The sequence below is a fragment of the Ambystoma mexicanum genome, chromosome 9 (genome assembly GCF_040938575.1).
Source record: "Ambystoma mexicanum isolate Mex_15411 chromosome 9, UKY_AmexF1_1, whole genome shotgun sequence".
In the NCBI taxonomy this organism is placed as follows: Eukaryota; Metazoa; Chordata; class Amphibia; order Caudata; family Ambystomatidae; genus Ambystoma; species Ambystoma mexicanum.
The window spans coordinates 1393965578-1393989735 of NC_090931.1; the positions used below are offsets into that span (position 1 = coordinate 1393965578).

The window sequence follows — 24158 nt, forward strand, 5'->3', positions numbered from 1 at the left end:
AGGCTTGTCTGCGGATGAGATCTTTGCAGTGGGCACTCAAGCTCCAATGGCCCAGGACCTTCTGTGGTGGACCTTGGAAGGCAATCTGATGAAGGGGGCTCCGTTTTGGCTACCATGGCCGGAGGTGACGATCGTGACGGACGCATCCCTCACGGGATGGGGAGCTCATGCCAACGAGTTGACAGTCAGCGGTCATTGGTCTCCGTCGGAGTCCAGACTCCATATCAATCTGTTGGCGCTGAGGGCCATCAGGCTAGCCCTGAAGGCTTTTCTGCCGACTGTGCGAGGAAAGTGTCCTGGTTCTGACAACACGGTGGCCATGCACTACCTCAACAAAAAGGGGGGGGGCAGGGTCACTTCCTCTGTGCAGGGAGGCGATGCAGCTCGAGTTCTGGGCCATCCAGCAGGAAGTTTCGATCTCGGCTGTTCATCTGGCCGGAGACGAAAACGAGACGGAGGACGCTCTGAGCAGGCAGAGTGCGATCTCTCACGAGTGGGAGCTGGCTCAGGAGATTCTCCTGGAGATCTTCGCCCTTTGGGGGACCCCTCAAGTGGATCTCTTCGCCTCCAGTGTCAACCGGAAGTGCGAGAGGTTCTGCTTGCGGGAATTTCCTCCAAAAGGAGCCTTAGGAGACGCGTTCGTGGTGGAGTGGTCATTTCCACTACTGTACGCGTTTCCTCCAGTCCCTGTCATCCCGCACGTTTTGCGGAAGTTCGGTTCCCGTATGATCCTCATTGCTCCGGCGTGGGCTCGGAGGACGTGGTACCCGGACCTTCTAGACTTGTCCATCTGCCCTCCACGTCGTCTTCCCTACCGAGACGATCTGCTCTCCCGGGAGGGGGGTCAGGTTCTCCATCCAGAGGTCAGGTCCCTCAACCTTCACGCTTGGCTTCTGAAAGGTTGAGGTACAAGGATTGGGACCTCCCTGAAGACGTGATGGAGGTGTTGCTCTCAGCCAGACGGCCGGCAACAAAGTCTCTGTACCGTTGCCGTAGGTTCTGCGACTGGTGCAGAGTTAAGAATGTGGATCCTTTTGCATGTGACATCCCCATGGGTATGTCTTTTTTGCTGTCTTTGGCCCACAGGGGCTTGCAAGTGGGTACCATTAAAGGTTACCTGGCGGCGCTGTCCATCTTTAAGCGCTCGCCTGAAGAGTGTTCCTACTTTAAAATTCCTTTAATTTCTCAGTTCCTCAAAAGGGCTCACTAATGTGTTCCCTCCGTCACCTTTCCTGGTGCCCGGTTGGGATTTGAACCTTGTTCTCAAGTTTCTGATGGGTGTTCCATTTGAGCCATTGCATTCTTGCCCTTTGAGGCTGTTAACTCTGAAAACTGTGTTTTTGGTTGCGGTTACTTCCGCTCGCAGAGTGAGTGAGTTACAGGCACTTTCTGTTAAGCCACCCTTCACTGTATTTCATAAGGACAGGGTTGTCCTTAGAGTCCGTCCTTCTTTTCTTCCGAAGGTGGTTTCGGAATTTTATTTGAGCCAGAAGGTTGTTCTTCCGGCGTTCTATCCTCCTCCACATCCTGGTAAGGAAGAGGAGAGGCTCCAGAGGCTTGATCCTAGGAGAGCATTAAGCTTTTATGTTTCACGCATGTCCCGGGTCAGAGTGGACGATCAACTCTTTATTGGTTACGCTGGAAAGCGTTTGGGACAAGCTGTGACGAAACAGACTTTGTCTCGTTGGATTATTTTAGCTATCTCCGAGTGTTACCGCTTGGCGGGTAAGGACCCTCCGGCTGGCTTGCGGGCCCATTCCACCAGGGGTATGGCTGTATCTACTGCCCTGCAGAGGGGTGTCCCTATTCGTAACATCTGTGATGCAGCCACCTGGGCTTCAGTACATACTTTTGTACGTCACTACTCCCTCGATTCCATCCGGACAGGATCTGGCCTTTGGCAAGGCGGTCCTTTACTCTGCTATTTGATTGGGCAATTCTAAATTTTATTTCTAAATTCTTTTCCTCCTCTTTGCTTTGGTACTGCTTTGGGAGTCTGTCATAGATATGGAATACGTCGGAGGACCCAAACCCTTCGAAGAACAAGTTACTCTCTTACCTGGTAACGTTCTTTCGATGGGATGGTCCGACGACATATTCCATATCGCTCCCTCCCTACCTTCCCCGCTGCAGAATTTCTTATGCAATTGCAGCTTACGTTCCGCAAGGCTTTGTGTCCGACTGGCAGAAGACTCATGTCACACATTCTGGGGGAAAAAACTATAACTGAGGCTACGGGTGTCGTGCATCCTACTTATCACATCGGATGACGTCGGACGAGGTCCTCGACGGCAGCGCATCGACTTCATCGACGCAGGACGCAGAAAAAGTTTCCGAAGCAGCACAGCTGTGGTGATTACTGTCATAGATATGGAATACGTCGTCGGACCATCCCATCGAAAGAACGTTACCAGGTAAGAGTGTAACTTGTTCTTCTGTTGTTAAAGTACCTGTTCTGAGCACACGAGCGGTTTCGGAGCGCTGCGGTGTCACAATAGCTTACTTAACTCACCAGGTATGGCGTGCGCATGCGTTTCCCTCACTGCTCCCAGGTCCTCCGCCTCAGCTCCTTTTTGAGTTCTGTCAATCTGCCACTTCCAGTCTGCCGCTGCCCACGACACTCACACACAAGCTCTCCGGTGCTCGCCTGCCAACAGAGACAGCCTTGTTGTGTGGTAAGCTTTTCAAACCCTTGCTTCCCGGTGCACAGCCTCTGCAATTCAAGTCCACAGGGGACAAGCTTCCCTTTAAGACACTTCCCGCTGGGCGACCTCTGCGATTCAGGCTTCTGGAGGTGAAGACCCTCATGGGACAGGTTACTGCTCGAAACTCCACAGTGGTCCTGACATCTTCTTTCTCCTCCAGTGTGTTTCTGTCTCTTTCTTTAATCCTTTTCAAACTGGTTTTCGGCCTGGTCGGGGAACTGAGAACATCTTGATCTCTGTCCTGGGTGACCTTACTATGATTTCAGAATAGGGTGGCGTGGGAGCATTGATTTTACTCAATCTTTCGGCGGCATTTGATACCATCAACCACATCATCCTGTATGGCAGTTACAGGCCCGTCAGGTTCTGTCCTATCTTGGTTTGCCTCTTTTCTTGAAGACAGTTGTCAAGCTCTTTTGCTTTCTCCTTTTTTTTCTTTTGTTCATTCTCTTTCTTGTGGTGTCCCTCAAGGACCTGCCTTGTTTCCGATTCTCTTTAACATCTACATGCAGCCAACGCTGGTTCTTATCCACACGCACGGCTTCCGATGCTACGCTTATGCCGACGACCCCCAGATCCTGGTCCGTTTAGATCTAGACCAGGGTGGGTTATCTGCGGCATTATGTGGTTGCTTGGAGGCCGTAAGGAGTTGGATGGACCGCAATTGGCTGAAATTGAACAGGGACAAGACCGAGATAATGGTGGTTTGTGCGACCTCTGACCATTTCTTTCTCGTTGTCCTACTGACCTCTTCTCCAAGTGTTTCCCTCGGCCTGTGAAGGAGGTAAAAAAAAATCTGGGGGTGGTATTCTCCTCTGCGCTTTTGATGGCGTCACAGATTAGTGCAATATGTAAAATTGTCCATGTTACCTGAAGGGCCCTGCGCAAAGTATTGACTATTGTTACGGGCTCTACCTAGCTCAACCCTGTGGATTAATCCACCGGCTTCAACGTCTCCAAAATATGGTGACCCAGGTTGCCAAAGGCACCCCTTTGGGGCACATATTAGCCCGGTGCTTAGGGCCCTGCATTGGCTCCCTGTGGCTGCCCGCATTAAGTTTAAATCCCTGTGTATAGTCCATCGTGCCTATTATCATCAAGGCGCAGACTACATTCAGGAGACATGTGTGCATTATATTCCTGAGAGAACTTTGAGATCCAGCTCTTTCCCCGTTTGGTGACCCCTAGATATCGCAGAGCGAGACTTGGGGGTTGTGCTTTTTCTATAGCCGCTAGCACCTTTTGGAATGAGCTGCCCTCTGCTTTGTGAAGTATTGAAGAGCACCTCTCATTTCGTCAGTCCCTAAAATCTTTATCATTTCAGTCCATCTTCAAGTTAAAGTAATTTTTCCTCTTAATATCCTATTACATCCTTGCGCCAAAGTGCCTAAAGTGTTCACTCAGTGTGTGTTACAAATCAGAATATCATAACGTGGAGAGTTCACAGCTCCTTCACCTACAACTACTGATCTGCTCCTTCTTACATGTGGCCTGCACCTGAGGGGGACTTTTAAGCCTACCAGTCTCCCTCTGTGTGGGTCATTCCCATTAACCAGCTGCACTTTGCAGTTCTGTTCCTCTTTAGCCGCCCTCTTCGTCCCAGTACCCTGGGGATTATGGGACAAAGTCCATAAGGCAAAAATCTGTTTTTCTAACTTCTTCCATTTTACAATAGGCCCTAGAAGGGTGTGGTCTCGGGCCAGTTGAACAAGGGGGTTTACATTCCTCCTGACCTGCTCCACCCTCAAGTGATCCTCCCGCAGAACACCACCCCCAGCGTCCGGATCAGAAAGCTTCTGCCTTTCCCTTGAGAAGGGTCCCAGGACAGGTTTTCTGGCAGAATCATCTCCGATTCGGAACTCCAAAGCAAAGTGTTAATTCTATCCACCACCTCCCTCCAGTAGGGCTGAATGATCGCATACAGTGTGCCAAAATCCTGCCCACATCTTGGACAGTTGTGAGCAAATTGTGTATTAAGAGTGTAGGCGTGGACCTTTAGCTCCGCCCCTTAACCCAAATTAGGCCCACCTCTAAAATTAGTAAGTGCACCTTTTGTCCATAAAGCAAGTTTATTGTACAATGGCCAGGTGAGGGTCTTAGATGACATCAAAGCGTCAAACTAATCCTGATCTCTGTGAACCACACAAAGAGCACATGTTATATACAATTTACAACAGTTAAAACACTCCCCCAGATAGCCTTACAAAATCATCACCCCCAAACATGATTGGTTGCCCTGTACAGAAATCTAAAACCCACACAGTTTATTGGACACAGACATTATAACACAATCCCCTGAAACTTATGATTACAAGGTTTACATTTTCAGCATACCCCTTCCCAAAAGCCTCTCCATATTTGGTGGCAGTCTTGCCTCTTAGTTACAAAATAACAGAATTGCTATTGGTGAGGCAAAGACCTACCCCAAAAATACCTAAGCACATGAGGACGAGTGAAAGACCAGTAGATTGCCTTTGACCTACTTGTGTTTGCTAACCGCATTGCCCAGACCTGTCCAGTGTCCGATTTTTAGGATTCTTACGTGGGTGACCTTTTTCCTATTCACATGAGTTCCGCCCACTCTCTGACAACACAATAATTCTCCTAAAATGTATTACTAATGGTCTAAGCAAGTGCTCCAGGAGAGCCACCTGCTTCAAACAACCTCATGATTTCACAAGATGTCTACAACAATGAGCTTTCCAGTTCACCAGAGATCATACCTCCCGTTGCCCTTTAGCCCTTGAGCCATCTGCAAACTGACCGCAACCACCCTGTTGACCAGCTTACGAAACCTGTTCCCTGACTGCGGACGGTCCTTTCAAACCTTTGTCATGATGGCGAAATCACCCTTCTGATTAATCCAAAATGCAGAGACCCAAGATACACAGAGCAATCCCACCTCATATATTTAATCTTTTACTACATTTGAAAAACACTTCCCATACAGGTGTACCATTATATATGTGTGCATTGTATACCTATTATGATCTTCCTCTCATGAACGCCATTCATACCGTTAAACTCAATGTGCCCACATTGATCGCTTTACCTGGGGGAGGGGCCCTCCGTGTGACAATGTTTCATTGTTATGTTTCCGCGCGCATGCAAATCTACAAATGTATCGCCTGTACATAAAAAAATACAAGGTAACATAAATTAACAAGTTACTTTCCAACTGGTAACGTTCTTTCGACTGGATGTTCCTCCAACGTATTCCACATCATTGACATGTAATGTCCACAGCTGTGTACTTCGGAAACTTTTTCGGCAGAGGGCGTCCTGCGATGTCCCTCAAAGGCTTCCGTTCAGGGCTACGTCATTGGATGTTATAAATAGGAGGCACTGCGCCCGTAGCCGCAGTTCATATTTTTTCCTCCATAACATGTGACCTGCACATATCCAGTGCCTGCTTGACTGCACATAGCCTTGCGGGAGCGTAAGCTGCAATAGCATAGGAAATTCTTCAGAGGGGCAGACCTGGAGGGCGATGTGGAATACGTTGGAGGAATATCCAGTTGAAAGAACGTTACCAGTTGGTAAGTAACTTGTTCTTCGAATGGATTGTGTCCTCCAACGTATTCCACATATTTGACAGACTCCCAAAGCAGTACCAGAAAATGGAGGAGGCAATATAATTTTGCATACCCAATCAGATGGCACAGTAAAGAACCGCTTTACCAAAGGCCATATCTTGACCATGAAACATATCCGGGGAGCAATGTTTGACAAAGGTGTGTATAGAAGCCCATGTGGGTGCGTCACAAATATTCCTAATAGGAACTCACCGCTGCAGGGCTGTGAAAGTCACCACACCCCTAGTGAAATGAGCATGCAACCCTTCAGGAGGGTCCTTGCCCGCCAAACGGTAATATTCCGAAATGGTGAGGATAATCCACCTGGACAAGGTCTGTTTGGTAACAGCCTGGCCTAATCGGTGTCCAGCATACCCCACAAAGAGTTGATCGTCCACTCTGACCCTGGACATCCTAGAAATATTAAAGCTCAGAGCTCTCCTAGGGTCCAACCCATGGAGTCGCTCCTCTTCCTTACCAGGATGAGGAGGAGGACAGAAAGACAGAAGAACCACTTTCTGGCTAAAATGAAATTCAGATACTACCTTAGGTAGAAAGGAAGGACGTACCCTCAGTTCAACCCTATCCTTGTGGAATACAGTAAAGGGCGGCTTAGATGAAAGTGCCTGCAATTCACTCACTCTGCGAGCGGATGTAACCGCAACCAAGAATACCGTCTTGAAAGACAACAGTCTCAAATTACAAGAGTGCAAAGGTTCATAAGGAGCACCCATCAGGAAATTCAAATCCCAAACCGACACCTGGAACAGTGACAGTGGAAACACATTAGTGAGTCCTTTATGAAATTGGGAAATCAAAAGGAATCTTAAAATAAGAACATTCTTCAGACGAGCGCTTGATAGACAGCGCCGCCAGGTAACCCTTAATGGTACCCACGTGTAGGCCCCTGTGGGCCAAAGAAAGCAAGAATGTTTGAACTATGGGAATGAAACACTGAAAAGGATCAACATTTTGTCCTCTGCACCAGTCGTTAAACTTACACCAACAGCAACGGTACATGGATTTTGCTGCTGGCCGCCTAGCCAAAAGCAACACCTCCATCACGTCATCCGGGAGGTCCCAATCCTTATATCTCAACCTTTCAGATACCAAGCGTGAAGGGTGAGCGTCCTGACCTCTGGATGGGGAACCTGACCATCAGCTCCATATCCTGTGAGGGAAGCATCCGTTACAACTGTCACCTCCAGCCACGGTTACCAAAACGGCTCCCCCTTCATCAAGTTCCCCTCGATGGCCCACCACAGCAGATGCTGTGAGATCGAGAATGGAATTTGAACGGGATCAGACATCTTGCCCGAGAATTGTGACCACTGCATCTCGAGAACCCATTGCAGCGATCTCATCCTCAGTCTGGCCTCTGGCAACAGAAAAATTCAGGATGCCATGAGCCTGAGCAACCTTAAGAATTCGAAAGCCGGGAGAGACTGGGCATGTTGGAGCTTGTCCACCATCTGCACAATGTGAGGAGCCCTCACCTTGGGAGGCGAGCATTTCCCCAAGGACGTGTTCAACACAGCCCGATGTACTGGAGCGGTTGGGAAGGTATCAGATGCGACTTCTTGAAATTTAGGGAGAAGCCCAGCTTGTGGAGGGAGCAGCAGGTGAGACCGAGATGATCCATCGATTGCTCGGGAGAACACGCACAGATCAGCCAGTCGTCCAGGTAGGGGTAGACGTGAATCCCCCACCCCTCGCCTGAGATACACTGCCACTACCACCATTAGCTTGGTGAAGACCCTTGGGGCGGAGGTCAATCCGAATGGCAGGACCCGAAACTGAAAGTGCGAGTCACCAACTGCAAACCTCAGGTACTCTGTGCTTTGGATGAATTGGCACATGAAAGTAAGCATCCTGTAGGTCCAGAGACACCAACCAATCCTGAAGTTGAAGGGCCTAGAGGACTGGAGAAAGAGTGACCATCTTGAACTTGTCCTTCCTGAGAAGTTTGTTCAACCAACGCAAGTCCAAGATGGGTCTCAATCCCCCAGCTTTCTTTGGAATAAAAAAATATAGGGAATACCATCCCTTGTTCCTCTCCGCTACAGGCACCAGTTCTATAGCACCATTCTCCAGCAGAGTCAAGATTTCCTGCACAAGGAGCAGATCTGGATATTTCAAAGAGATTCCCCGGTGGATTGTCATGAGGCCGCTTTAGGAAGGGAAGGCAGTAGCCGTGGGCTATTGTATCTAAAACCCACACATCCGAAGTAATAGCTCACCATTCATCGAGATGCTGAGACAGTCTGCCCCCAACTGGCTAACAATGGGACATGGTCTCATGCTGGTTTTGGAGCTGCTGCGGCAGTGCCTGAAGGCAAAGAGGCAGCTGCCTGAGCGGCTTTGGCACCCCTATTTCCCCGACCGCCACGGGTACTTTTACGCTGACCCCTTTGACTGGTGGCTCCTCTCGTTCTACCAAAGGAGGAGCAGTAACGAAAAGTACCTCCCCTCCACTGCTGTCCCGTAGGACGAAAAGGCAGAGGTTGACGCACAGCTGCGCTCAAAGACTTAGCCGCAGCTTTTTGAGGTCTGCAACCTCTTAAGGCTCTCGTCAGCCTTAGTGCCAAATAAATGAGCGCCATCAAAGGGCATGTTCAAAAGACGGGCTTGCACATCTGGCGCAAAAACCGACTTCCGCAACCACGCAAACCTGCGTATAACGGCGCTCGCAGCCATGGACCAGCTAACACTGTCGGCTGTGTCCAAACCAGACTGAAGGGATTCACATATGGCATCCTTGCCATCTAGCACGAGAGCAAGGAGCCCACCCCTTTCTTCCCCTTCGGGAATATGCTCAGCCGCAAGAGAAACACAATTCTACAGAGTGTGAAAATCTTGCCGTGGCACAAGTGGAGTTGGCCGATTTAAGCGCCATACTCCTTGCAGAAAACACCTTGCGTGCCCAACCGTCGAAGCGTTTGTCGTCCCTATCAGGAGGGATGGTAGGGTACGCCACTTGCCTCGAGGTGGCTGTAGCCGCCTGAACCAGCAAACTCTCGGGAGTGGGGTGAGATGAAAGGTAGCTGGGGTCACTACCGGAAGAGCAGTATTTTTTAGTTAACGATTTGTTAACTGCCAGAAGAGATTCCGGTGACTGCCAAGCAGCCGCCACCCTTTTCTGAAATGTCAGATGAAAAGGTAACACCGGGTCAGAGGATGGACCTTGATCCAAAATATCCGTTAAGTTATCTTGGACAAAAGCTTCAGGAGGACTGGACCAGCCAAGATACTCTGACCCTAGCCATGAGCCTCCTGTAGGACGTCTCAGCATGAGCCCCAGGCTCAGGCCTGCCAAATTCCAACTCCGGAGAAGTGTCCAAACCACTGGCATCATGAAGAGATTGCCTCAACTCTTCCAACTGACTGTCTCCAGAAAAGACAGGAGCCATATCAGGCTCAACAGGGTCAAAATCGAATTCTGACCTCTCCTCCTCCTCACAGATTTCATCCAGAGGGAGGTGAAAATCCTGCCTCGGGCCAGAAGAGGGTCTGGAGTCCATAACAGGCCGTATAGACTTGAAGGTAGCCTTCCTTGTAGGATCCACAGTAGTAGGGATCTCCATCAGTAGATTTCCGCCAAAAGGTTCGAAGGCGTCGAGGGTGCCGGAGGCTTTCGCGTTGAGAGCGCCGACGGCTTCAGCGTCGATAATGGCGCTGAGGGCTGGTGCGAAGGCAAAGCTTCGACGTCGGTATCCAACGGACACGCGCCAACGGAGTCGATGCTGACCTCGAGCCCTTGCCAGGTTTCTGCAGTCTCGCTGGGGACGAGGACCGAGACCTGGATGCACCTCTCTTGTGACACCATCCTGAGCCTTGTCCAAACGGGACCTCAACGGTTCCCGATGAGTCGCGTCGGGGACCCGAGCCCAAACGCGTGCGAGCCACAGATCGAGACCGTTCTTTGCTGGCTTCTTCCAAAGGCGCGGACGGAACTGTGCCCTGGGATTGGAAAATCGCCAGCATCTGCTCCCTGAAGGCAGCCCATTCCTCCGGAGTCAAGGACTTAGTCAGGCATGCCACTTTCCCCGTGGCTCCATCCTCCCAGGAGGACGGGGAAGGCGACCGGTGACGGCGCTACTGAGAACGCCGAGACGAGGACGAATGGCGGGAACCACTCCAGGGCCGAGATACCCGGGACTCCTTCCAATGCTGAGTCATCCCTCGAGTCGTCAGTGGACATCCCCTTAGGGGTTTTACGGGAACCCCTACCTACCTGAAGCTTCCCCTTACGCTCCCACAAGGCCTTAGCAGTCAGTGACTGGTATTTGGAACAGTCGTCGGTGTCATGACTCTCGCCCAAGCACCACAAACAAATGCGATGCAGGTCGGTAATTGACATCTTAGACTTGCAGTCCCAGCAAGTCTTGAAGCCAGACTGCGGAGTCGGAGGGGGTCAAAGAAGAGGACACATTCACAAGGAATACACGAGGCGTGCCGAGCCTCCGAAGCAAACACATTTGCAGAAAAAAACAGAACTGAGACTACAGGCGCCGTGCGTCCTATTTAGAACATCCAGTGACGTCGTCCTCGGCAGAGGCCTTCGAGGAACATCGACAAAAACGCCATCGACACAGGACGCCCACTGCCGAAAAAGTTTCCTAAGTACATAGCTGTGGACATTACATGTCAAAGATGTGGAATACGTTGGAGGACACAATCCATTTGAAATTATAATATTTGTACCAATTTCCGAAAGTGACAGAAATGACGATGAGGACGTGTCCACCCCACCTCACCCCTCCCCCCCCCCCCCCCCATCAGTGGTAAGGCGCGCAAAGTTCGAATTTTTACTATTTCCGAACATTGTTATGACATTTGACTGGGGTCATATAGACCCTATGTAGAAAATGATATTAGATAAGTTTAAAACAAGCGTTTCTGGATACCTTCTTGATATGTTCCCATATCCCCATCCATTCCTAGTTTGAACTAGAACACCCCATATCTCTTTCCCATTTGGTCTTTACTTTCAAACACAATGGCGGCATCATCACCAACATACCATAGATCCGTGAAACCAATCATCATAAAATTTAATTTAAAGTATATAATTTGTCTGCAGGCTCCACCAACATATAACTAGGAAAATGACGTGGATGCTTATCTGTTGTATATACAATTATGCAAGGACATTGAAAAAGGCACAAAGCAGGAAAAGCTGTGGTCAACATAGGGTAAAATGTATCACTTACGCCATGCCAGGAAACCCTTTCCACATATCAGCTACAATGTTAACAATGGCTCCTCCGTGGTCCTTCATCCAAGCATTGTACACTGTAGAAAAAAACAATTAGTGCCAGATTCCAATTTATATGAAGTTATTTTTTTTTATTTTCATTGGCATGTTATAGCTAAAAGCTTTTCACACCAAATGATACTATACAAAGCATACACTTAATTATCAACACAATTCACAATGTACCAAACAAACCATACATCATGACTGATAAATATAAAAACATTTAAAATTACACAGATTTCTGTACCAATCACAATCCCATTTCCTCACTAATTCTAAAAAGCCATTTTCAGTGGTTATATCACTACATTTCAAACATTACGAAAATGATCTTCCACGGATTAAAAAGTGCTCAAGCCAAGGCGGGAATGTTGCCTAATAGACACCTGCCCCAAAACAACAAGGTGAAAAGTATCACTATTGTAGATAAAAATGTAATGAGTAAACTTTGTTGTTCTTTCCTTATCTTAGGATAGATGGTAAGAAGTGTCTCTATTTCAGTGTCTATACATAGGCGAGATGTTCTCTCAGCTCTCGGAATTGCCTCTGGGCACCATCAACAGCATAGCAGAGCAGTTGGTTCAGCCTAACCATCATTAGAATTCTTCTCACCTGGGGACTAGGGTATTTCAAAAAATAACCTTGCGGTCTCCCCTGTATACAAGTGTGTTGTACCAATAATTACAAGGAAGAGAACTTAGACACACGTTGCAAGTTGCTATAATAGTCCCATTCCTGGGCCTTTTTTCGAAGCTGGGACATCAACTTGTGAGTGTGTTCTGAAGTAACTAACTTCCAGCCAACTCGCTCAAATCAATTAGTGCATAAGTGGCATAACCAATAAAGTTTTTTGGTGCCCCGGTGACGGACTTCATCTTCCAAAAGTGCAACAATCTGAGTTTTCTGCTGCTTAATGATTTGAATCCATAAGCAACCCTAATTTCAACCATGGTGCTCAGGGAAGTTAGTCCCAGATTGAGTCTGATCATGCTGAGGGGTATCCCATTTGCTACTCCTAAAATACGTTGCAGTATGGACCCTTCTCGTCTATGTAGCCATCCTTTATCCAGAGTACCCCAAGCCTCCAGGTCATGCGAAATATAGGGGACCAGAAGTTGCTTGCAGACTAACAAATGGTCACCAATTCTAAAACCGCTCCTGGATTGTAAGAAGTGCATTGTCGCTCCAAGTTTCTTATGTACTTTCAGTTCTATGGCCATCATCAGGGTGCGTTCAGTATGCTTATGCAACATTACACTGCCCAAATAAAAAGTTTGCGGCCCACTCCTCTAGCATATTATCTACTTACATTAATTTGCAATGGACGCTTCCTGCCATCAAAGACCATCACAAAAGTTTTTTTTAGATGTAAAGTCAAATCATTAGCAGTCACATAATTCATAAGATTTGCATAAATTTAATGAGACCAAATTTAGTGTGATCCATCAGAAATATATTGTCTGTATGATAATAGCAGCCTGCAATGATCACCATTTGGGTGCAAACTTTCTGGCCTTCTCAAATAACTGTGGGTCGTTGGACAGTTAGAGGTTGAATAACAGGGGTGCCAAGACGCACCCTTAGTAGATATTGGATCCGTTAGGAGGCCCATCCCTTCAATGCGCACTCGTACTGTAGTTCAGGTATAATTGTCATATCATATTCAAGAGCCCTTTGTTAATGCCCCAATCCATAAGCTTGTTCCAGTGTGAATCTGTTGACACAATCAAAGGCTTTACTAAAATCCACAAAGATATATAGAGGGGGCCATTTCTAGACTTGGCTCTGGCTGTAAGGGTGCACAGAATTATCAAGTTGAGCAATTAGATTGGAAGCCCACTTGTGAAACGTGCAAGATAGTTTGTTCTTTAAAAATGCCCAAAAAGGTCTGGGAGCCCCTCTAACGAGCACAGCCAAATAACCTGCTGTTTGGGAAGGTGCCCACTCGGGAGGGTCTACAACCATGCTTTAGCTCACTGTGCCTTTCACGGAGGAGAAATATCAATTTGCATATCTGTCTTTGTCCCACCCACAAGGACAGTCCAGCACCAAAATGCTAGGCAATTCTCCTCTAACAAGAGTGCCAACAGCAACCACAGACACGTGTTTCGGCCTAGTCGGGCCTATTTAGCCCATGCTTCCAAGGCCCATCTTAACAAGGGAGCAAATATGGGGCTAGAGACGTCTAGCATTGCAAGACTATAATTAGCTGCAATATCACGCTGACCGCTTTTAAACATAGGTACTAATAGTGATTGTTTCCATGTCTGTGGAACTTTATTAGAATCCACTATAAATATGAAATATGCATGGAAAATCTTTGCCCAAGTAATCAGATTATCCTTCACTACCAAAATGTGTCTGGCCGTCCAGACACGCAGCACCCAAACGTTTTTATGCTCTTATGTGTTCAATATCCGAAGGCGCATGTTATATGCATCTCAGGGAGGTTTCCAATCATATTGTTGGGTAGAGCAATACAGACTCTTAATGTGCTCTTCCCATTTAGACATAGATACATTGTTAAAGTAATGCTGTATTTGCCTTACTAGTATTTTTATTCACTAGGGAGCAGAATTTATTAGGTATCTTTATAAGCCAAGGTCCTGAGCCTAATTTGCCTTTTTTTAGTCCTTCCTAGGGCTTGTGTTACCTCAAACAGTTTTTATATTTATTTTTGTATTCCCTAACCCTGCAGCCTTTGTCTGACATATGAATTTGTTCTTCTGAAATTCATCATACAAAATGTCTTAACAGACTTTTCTTCTCTGCAACGGCTCTATCTTATGGGCTCTATTCTATGTATCATACCTAGGATTTAAAAACATAACTTCCTGTTGGCTTCCGCCAATTATTTAATATAATTGGAATACAACTATCAGATTCGGTCGAATTACTAGGAGCGATGCTATGAACATCTTTAAGCCCTTGATGTAGGTGTCTTATATTCCTTTTAGAGCAGTAGACTCAATTTTCTTGCTTATGTGTTGTCAAAGCACCCTCCATATTAGATTTCAGTGAAGTCGTGGTCAAGGCAACAGACATTTTTAGAACATTAGGATTGCTACGCTCTGTCGGAAGCACCTGCATCTGGCTAATTTTGTCCCAGTTGTAGATCTCGACAAAGAAGTAGTCAATGACTGAATATTTGTGACCTGCATGTCATGTGGGATACGTAGCAGTTGGACCCTTGGAGCTGTTATTTAGTATGAGAAAACCTTTACTGGTCATGAAGTTGAGCAACTCCATGCTCGAACACAATCAGGCAGAATATCTCCCTCACTCAAATATGCTGGTCTACTATTTTGGGAGCATTCATCTGCTTGAGCCAGGGGACAATAAGCATTACAATTCCCTCCAATCACAATCATGCTCTCAGAATAAGAACATGATTGGCTATGCAGTATATCAACTATAGCATTCACAATGTTGCCTTGTTGTATTCCACCAGGCAGACTATACAGATATATTATAAGCATGTTAGCACCCTTGCCCAATTGCATCTGTACTGTGTGAGGAGTCAAGAGTAAGAGTCTGACACAACAGCAGGATTTTGTGGCTTTAAACTTTTATTAACAATAGAAGGGTTGGAACCTCCCGAGGGGGCGCTGTTGCGTGATGTCGGAGAGAGGACGTGTGTGAAGGCAGCGCCATAGGAGCCGTAACATCCTGGCGAATATCCTGTTTTTTCGGGACGGCTGTCTGAGCAATGTTCCAACAGCTGTGACGGGCAATCCTTCAAGAAGCGGAACAGTGTGTCCCTGGCTCAAATCGGAGAAGGAAAACCCCTTTTTGAGGCGGAAGGAGTGAGCCGTGTGACCCGCCATAGTGCCACTGCCAGATGGGGCTGTGCCAACACCAGGCCGAAAGAGAGGCAAATATGGGGGCAAGAAACACACTGGAGGACGCCTAGTCTCCTCGTTGTCCCTGGCTGCAATTGGAGAAGGGGAACCCCCCGCCCCTTCTTTTGTGACGGACTGAACGAGTCGGGTGGCCAGCTATATGAATGCAGCCGGGGGGGCGGCACGTTGGAACCGTGCCGACACGGAAGCAGGCACAGCCGTGAGTGACATCCTGTAGGAAGTCCGTCCTCCAGCCCATCCACACTGTGCGCCGCACTAGAAATTTGGGTCCTAGAAAGCGGGAAACAAGCAACACCACAAGCAGATCCCAACTTAAAGGTAAGAAGCGACGACGGAACGGCAACAGGGAAGGCGCCTGAGCGAGCCTAATGACGACACAGCTGCCTAGTATGCGGGAACTGCCTCAATTCGGATACCCGACCCAGCGGACTGTGGGAATATATCTGGCAGCAGGGACGACCGGTTGGACTGGTGATGTGTCTGGGGAGAGGAGCTGCACGGGGCCAGGGCGGCACGAGAAGATCCTGTACGGGGGTCTTGATGAGTCGTAAACCGTAGGAACAGCCGCCTGGGATGCCTAGTGGCGCTGCTCCTGGGACCGCAACAGATACAGGAGATAAACCCTGCCCGTCAATGGATTAGATCAGGCCTGACACTTCAGGAGAGAATCTACCTGGTCGATAATGCCGTACTGTAGGGCTCAAGCATGGACAACCAAACTGCGCACAAGGGCTACCCTGATAGCCTAGCAGCACGCGAGGCGGCTTGGCCACGGCTGCAGAGGAAACAAATGAGCTGGTGAGGACCCCAGGGCAATGACAGGGAGTAGACGACATCGACGTTGCACAGTCAGAGAGGGGTAAAGAAACATTGCTTGGGGGACCTGCATCCGTGGTCTCCCCGAACGAGGACTGGCTGGGGCTGAGTGTCGGCAGCTGAGCCTCGGTTCGGATAAGCTCTGCTCTGACTGAAATGGGGACCACGCGGCACAACACATTAAGGGGGGGTACCACACAGATCTCTTTGAACGGACCCTAGGGGGTTATAGGGTAAAGACCCTGCAGATGTGCTGTCTACAGCTGGAGAGCAGGACAGTAACCCATTGAACTGTGGAGCTGAACTGGTCCCAATCCAGCATCACACGGAAGCAGTGGAACATGGCCGCTGGAACAACCAAAATGCTCTGGTAAGGAGAAAGGGAACCAGTACGGTGACCACAGGAGGGTGGGACATAGTACAGACCTGGGGAAACAAACAGTTTTGGAAGATTTGCACCTACAGTCTCTCCAACACCCCGACACACTGTGACTGGAGGCTTGTGATACGCGGCTATCACGGATACAGAGCTGTCCCCCGACCACTTCAAGGGACTTGATACACCAAGTTCTACACATGAACTAGTGCCGTACTGCCCACAAAGGGGCCTGAAATGCAGTGGCTAGCATCATGTTGAACGATGCGGCCTGCTACAACACGATACAGGGGCACAGCGGTGCTCAGTGGCCCTTAGGACCGTCCTGACACAGCTGATCATACTCACTGGAACACTTGGACCACCCCTCCAAAGCACTTACAGGATGGTGAAGGACAAGCAGAAAACTACCTCCACCCAGAGCAAAATAGACTGCTTCGCAACGAACATCACAACCCTCCCGGGAAGTCAGGTCTCACAGGGTTACAGCAGAAGAAGACCACTCATTTAGGGATGTGATGGCAGCTATTGCTAGCTCTCGATACTCCATGGAAAGGAAGATGGACGGCATCAGTGGGGACGTCGCCCTTCTGAACCATGACCTTCAGAAGTTATCCTCCCGGACAGGAGAGGCAGAACAACGTATATTTCGGAAGCAGAAGATGGACTTCGTACAATGGAACAGCGATTGGCACAGGTGACAGCATGAATGAAGACAATGGAAGACCGAATAGAGGAAGGAGAGGGTAGATCGCAACGCAATAACTTACACATCCTGGGGGTTCCCAAAAAAGCAGAGGGGCCAAATATGGAGCTCTTTCTTGAATAATGGCTGACGAACATATTTGCCCCCAAGACATTCTCCAACTTCTTCTCTATTGAACAAGCTCATCGTATGCCATTGGGACGACCCACTGCAGGGGCACCACCAGGCACAATCATAGCCAAGGTATTAAATTACAGAGACTGAGGCCCTGCTCCAGATGGCCTGTGCGAAAGGATCCATAACTTACAATGGATCCCTAATCGCCTTCTTCCCGGATTACACCAGGGAGGTGCAACGTGCCAGACAATCCTTTGATCAGCTCAAGAAACTCCTACAAACCATGAACGTTAAATATGGATTGTTGTTCTCGGCGCAACTCAAAATATACCATAAAGGCACCACTGTACACTTCACAGACCCCGGGGAGGCCTGGAAATGGGCCGAATTGCACTTACAGGGCGACTGGAGACCAGGAAGAAGTAGAGCGAATAATAAACCCGGATCCCGCCCAGACCAGCTCTTGCCAGAACAAGTCCCAGATGTGAGAGACCCAGACCCGGATCCACCGGCAGACAACACCTAAGAACATCTGCAAAAGAAGAAACTGGTTATGTGACCGATAGAACAAAGATGACGGCCTGACTGATGGGCTAACAAACACACATCCTCAATGATCAGCAACTACGGGGCTGCCAAAGAGTTGCTGACCATCTCCAAACACTTGGATGTGTATTGCGCCATAGGTTAATCCCTGAGGGGAAACTATGTTTTGGGGTTACAGTGCTGTTTTTTTTTTAGCCAACAGCATATGTTCGGGCGACAGATGCTGCAAATTGGGATGGAGTATGGGGAGGAGGTAGGGTGGGTACCTTGTTCTTGTTAGGTTTGTGGTTCTCAGGTTGGTTTGAATGGAAGAGGTACACATTCACTTACCCACATAGGAATGCATGCACAGTCGACGATACATATATGCCACCGAACATCCAGCTGCACCCATGGTTCACAATCAAGTTATGGCAGGGAACAGTAATGACGTTAAATCCCTGAGACTAGTCACATGGAATGTTAATGGCCTGGGCTCAGGGATCAAACGTCGCCTTGTCACCAAGTTTCTCAACAGGCACTCCCCTGATATTGCCCTTCTAACCAAGACGCATTTGGCAGGCACAACATGTACCCTTTTCCGCACAACAAATTTCCGAACAGCACTACACGCGGGGTTCTCCATGGGCCTTAGTCCTAATAGCTAAACGTCTCCCATTCACACTTGCCTCAATGGAACAGGATCCCAGGGGCAGATTTGTAATGTTGCAGGGCACGATCAAGGGAGAGACCAAAGGTATAATGGCTATATATGCTTCACCGTCGCTTACTGCAGAACTGATAGACTATGTAGTGACCACAGTTGCCAAGCACCGACCCGATTTATGGATCGTAGGAGGCGACTTTTATGATGTTATGGACGTAACATTAGATTGCACCCATATACGAAACAGAAACCCCAATGTACCTACTAAACTCGCAGCCTTTGGAACTGCACTTGGTCTTTGTGATGTCTGGCGCGAGCTCCATCCACAGGAGCGTGGCTACTCATTTCACTCAGGGGCCCATGCCTCGCTATCCAGATTTGACTATTTCTTTGTCACGATCCCGGATGCTCACAGGGCGACAGCAGCGACACTGCTTCCCCGAGGCATCTGTGATCACTCACCTCTTCTGCTGGAGATTAAGATGAATAGACCCAATCCCCCCGCTTTGCGGCATCTCAGCAGGTACTATCTTGGTTTCCCAGAGTTTGTAGATCGAATCCAGGATAAGACCACTGAATACTTTGAACTTACATCAGTTGATAGCCCAGAAACAGTATGGGAAGCCTATAAAACGGTGCGCCGAGGGAAAATGTTTTCCTGGATATCGACAAAGAAAAAAAAGAAATAAAATCACAAACACAAAAGCTTTTGGTGGCAGAAAAGGAGGTGGTTGATTGCGAAACGAAATATGTCAGCGATGGGTCGCCCGATATACATAGATCTCTCCTCACGGCCAGGGAATGCCGTCGAAACAATGCACTAGACAACGCCAAACATGCTCACTGGGAAGCGTGTGCGCACACCTACGGAAGTGGGGATACGGCTTGCAAGCTGCAAGCCTGGCTCGAAAAAAAGAGACTACGGTCAACGGCATGTTAGGGAAATAAGGCAATCACAAAACAGAGTGGCTCGGACGGACACTGAAATTGCAGAGGCCTTTGCAGAATACTATGCCACACTATATAAGGGTCTGGACCACCTAATAGATGGTACTATACTTGAGAATGTTACGCTTCCCTGTTTGTCTGAGGCACAATGTGCCAAGCTGGACGCTCACGTCATGGAAACAGAAATCACAGAGGCTATCTCTCAACTCCACCCGGGCAAGACTCTGGGCTCTAATGGTCTGCCCGCTGAAACATGTAAGAAACTAGGGCGGGGGATGGTGACCCCCTGCTTAAAATGTTGCAGAGAACAGAGCACTCTTTCTCCGGATCTACGTACAGCTAGCGTCATGGTTATTCATAAACGCGGGAAGCCTCCTGCTATATTTAGCTCGTACAGACCGATCTCGTTGATAAATGGCGAAACGAAAATCTTGGCAAAGGTGCTGGTGACCAGAGTGCAAACAGTAATCTCCTCCCTAATCCACCCAGATCAATGTGGTTTCATGCCGAATAAATCAACACGCATTAACATTTGGCGCTTACACCTGCTGCTAGAACGAGCTGCTAGAACGAGCACCGGTTCTTCGGGACCCCCTTGCCTTGTTGGCGATTAATTTCGAGAAGGCATGCGACTCAGTGGTGTGGGTAAGCCTGTGGGATATTATGTGGAAAATGGGATTTGGGGAGACTTTTCTGAGCTGGATTCGACTTCTATATGAAGCACCACAGGTGAAAGGTCGGGTTAATGGTTGGCCCTCCAAGACTTTTCCCCTGGGTATGGGGATGCGCCAGGGCTGCCCCCTATCCCCTTATTGTTCGCGATCGCCATTGAACCTTTGGCTCAGCTACTTCGTCAGATGGAGTCCTGGTCGGGGTTCCGCTAGCCCAGTGGGGAAGAAGATAAACTCTCGCTTTATGTGGATGATCTCCTCTTATAGCCGAGTGAGCCGATAGAGACTTGCCCAATAATTACACAAATACTAGAGCAGTATGTTGTCATGCTGAGAACCTGGTGTCTGCAGAAGCTACTGAACCCCCGACAATCCACCCAAAATGTGGCACTCTGAGCTGACATAAATATAACTGCTCAGTTTACCTCACTTTCAGGGGAAAGGAGGAAGGGACAAAGAAACAAACACCAGGCTGAAGCTATCAACTCGCTGGTTCTTCACCTGTAGTTAAAACACAAACATGCAATATTCCTCATTACTCATTGGTTACAATACTAACCTTAAACTCTAAATCCTTAATCAAAATAGTTTAAAAACCATACCTGGTTCTTCTCTTCAGAATGCCCAGAGAAGTGAAAAGCAGACAAGACTTCCTTACTTGGGGACCAGAAACTTATAGAAAACTCAGCCTTCTCAGTAGGTCCATGAGTGTAAATTAATTTTGTAGTTAGTCTGCTCAAATCAAAGATTCTTGAACAAGGTCTTCAAGTAATAATTATACAGTTCTTTTTAGTTCTGGTATTTGCTTTTAATATTTTCTTTGTAGAAAGTCTTTTTCTTCAAGAACGAATTTAACTTGCGCTGAGATCTTCACGTGGAAAGCCAGAAACCGCGGGAAGGAAAAAAATCACGCCCTTTTTCTCCAAATCGCGGGAAATACGCACACGTGTAAAAATGCACTCGCGCTAAAGTCCAAGACGCGATAAAAATTACACGCGCTTTCCTCCAAGTCGCGGGAAACTCGCACACGCGCTGACGACTCAATTCGCGGGTAAAACGCACACGCGCTAATGTCCAAGACGCGATAAAAATTACACGCGCTTTCCTCCAAGTCACGGGAAACTCGCACACGCGCTGACGACTCAATTCGCGGGTAAAACGCACACGCGCTAATGTCCAAGACGCGATAAAAATTACACGCGCTTTCCTCCAAGTCGCGGGAAACACGCACACGCCCTGACGACTCAATTCGCGGGTAAAACGCACTTGCGCTAATGTCCAACTTACGAATAGATACGTACACGCGCAACATTCACACGCGCTTATATTATCTCGCGGAAAAAACCCTTGCGTAAACGAACAGTAACCGCGAGTCCAAAGTACACGCTCGCGCTTCACTCTCACGCGCAGAGACACACGCGCGGGTGAAAAGTAACGGACAAAAAACTCTCGCGCTAGTTTGATTTGACATGTAGCGATAAAAACAAACGTATGCGCTTCAGTCTTTAGATACAGATTTGATTTCAGTCCCATAGATAAATATAACCTTTTTACAAGTTCAACAAATCTGGAAAGTCACTTATCTTGAATAAGACTGGAAAACTTCTTTTCTCAGAGTAAATGGAAGTTTCTGACTCCTGTCCTGTGTCTCCACCAAACTCCAAACATGACTCCTGTTATACTTTCAGTTCTTCCGCTCAACCGCTAGAAACTTGTCACCCTTGACAAAGTTAAGCAGGAGCAACTAGGCACACAACCTCTCAGCTGGGCTAGGACGATGAAAGGCAGTTTAGAATGTTCATTGTCCTCCCTATAAACAATCTCCAGCCAATCAGAATTTTGACTGAGAACCTCCATCTTGGCTTGGGGCATTCTCCATAGACTGCAATGAAGGTTAAGGGCAAAATTGGCTGTATAAAAATATAACCCATAATAACTTCCTAAAACCTTTCTATACTAAATATGTGTCTCCCCTGACCCAATGTAAGTGAGTATATGATACTGTATGTAAAGAATATATTAATCCAACCTGACAGTACCTGACATATGTAAAGTTTAGCTGACTGCGGGTGGAGGGTGGAGAACACACAATCCATACGAGCTGTCCATACCATATTGAACGAGACCAGTTCTGCTATTTTGGGATCTGGATTTCGGCTGACCTATCAGAGTACCTCACCCACAATCGATATCCGGTGGCAGACCATTTCTCCACTGATGTCTGACACTGGACATTGCTCCCACTGGCCCTGCTAGGGAGGGCAGCCCTCTTAAAATGCTGGCACTGCCACGCTTTCTATACATCCTGCAGAACGCCCCTCTACGGATCCAAGACATAGAATTTAGCAAAATTGATGGCGTCCTGCGGAAACTCCTGTGGGGAGGGGGGCACCCGAGACTCGCCCTTTGCACACTACAACGGTCGGTCTAGGAGGGGGAGCATAAGAATGCTGTGTCTTCATGCGTACTACTGGGCAAGTCAAATGATGGTCATTAATGAAACACTCCATGGGAACCAAGAGATGTTGCACATCAGGACTGAGATGTTAGGTCTGCAGAATATGTCGCCAACTTACGAATCTCTATAACCAGATCCTCCCGACAGACGATGGTGACACACGACAGCATCCCTAGCACAGCCCTTAAGGAGGAATAATAACCTGGCTGAATTAAATAAATTACCAATCCGGCCGGAGTGGGTGGAGGACCGACTCACGGAGTTGGGAGACGTGCTCACAGAAGGGAAGGAAATGACATGTAGATCTAGACTCCCAAGCACGGAGCGATATCACTATGTGCAACTCATGCATGCACTACATAGTCATCAACACCTACTCTCTGACATGCCTTAATACACTCCACTAGAACGCAATGTTCTCCCGGAACACATGCACTTCCAGGGTTACTTCTTTACTCTATAATGCTATAATGGCTTTTGCAACACAGGAAATGTCCAGTCTGAAAGCGAAATGGGAGGCGGATGTGGGTGCTATTGATCAGGAAGACTGGTTGGTGGCGTTAATGCCCCCACAGGAGATATCGATTACCTCTAGACTTCGCCTAGTAAGTTTTGCACTGAGTCTACTACCCCAGGGTGGCGCTCTATAAACGGAACCAGGCCCCCAGCCCAAACTATTTGCCGTGTCAGGAGGGGGGGAAGGTACATTTCTACACATCCTCTGGTAATGTCCTCATATGAGGAACCTCTGGCAAAAATGCTGTAATAAACTGGCTGGGGTGCTAAGAAGAGGTACGACTGGACCCGAAGAAGCTGTTGCTGGGCATCTGGGACTGAGATGAGGCTAATAAATACAAAAAGCTCTGTCTACAACGACGGGCCTCAAACGTAACATAGCCCAACGATGGGGGTCACATGAACGACCTCAGTTCGTACAATGGGTTAACAATGTAGAGGTGTATAGCCATGGAACGCGGAATATACACAGCAAGGGAGTGCCTTGAAATGACAAGGAAGATATGGAGGAGATGGGAAGAGAACTGATAGATTATGGGATGTGTAGTCTCCGGTGTGATATGGTCGAAGGTGGCGTAGTGTAAGATATGTGGAATATTGGTGTAACAACAGTCCTGCATGCTGGAACAAAGTGAATGTTTGTACATATTAATTGTTTATAAAATCAAAATGTTATATACATTTAAATTTTTAAAAAAAAACACAAACGAAGGGTTGGATAAATGCCCATCTTTCCCTACAGTTATGAGGGGTTCCCCTGCCCCAATACAACTAACAAAGGGATCAGTCAGGATGTCAGAGTAAAATGACTTCTGTCGCCTGTCCAAAACTCTAATCTGACCCTCACACTTTAAACATAACAAGACGCGATGGGGATAACCCTCTCCAGCCACACTTATGGCTTTTGCCTAGTAGATCAAACACAAAGTTGCAAAGGTGATGTAACAAAGTAAAA

The 24158-nt window shown here is 47.9% G+C and overlaps 1 protein-coding gene across 2 annotated transcripts in view; it reads right to left on the bottom strand.

Moving 5' to 3' along the window:
* LOC138489145 (peroxisomal trans-2-enoyl-CoA reductase-like) overlaps positions 1 to 24158 on the bottom strand; it is a 394101-nt gene that overhangs the window by 241099 nt on the left and 128844 nt on the right. For both annotated transcript variants that reach the window (XM_069616801.1, XM_069616800.1), the window contains exon 4: positions 11494 to 11575. In XM_069616801.1, coding sequence (XP_069472902.1) covers positions 11494 to 11575 — 82 coding nt within the window. The remainder of the gene's footprint in view (positions 1 to 11493; positions 11576 to 24158) is intronic.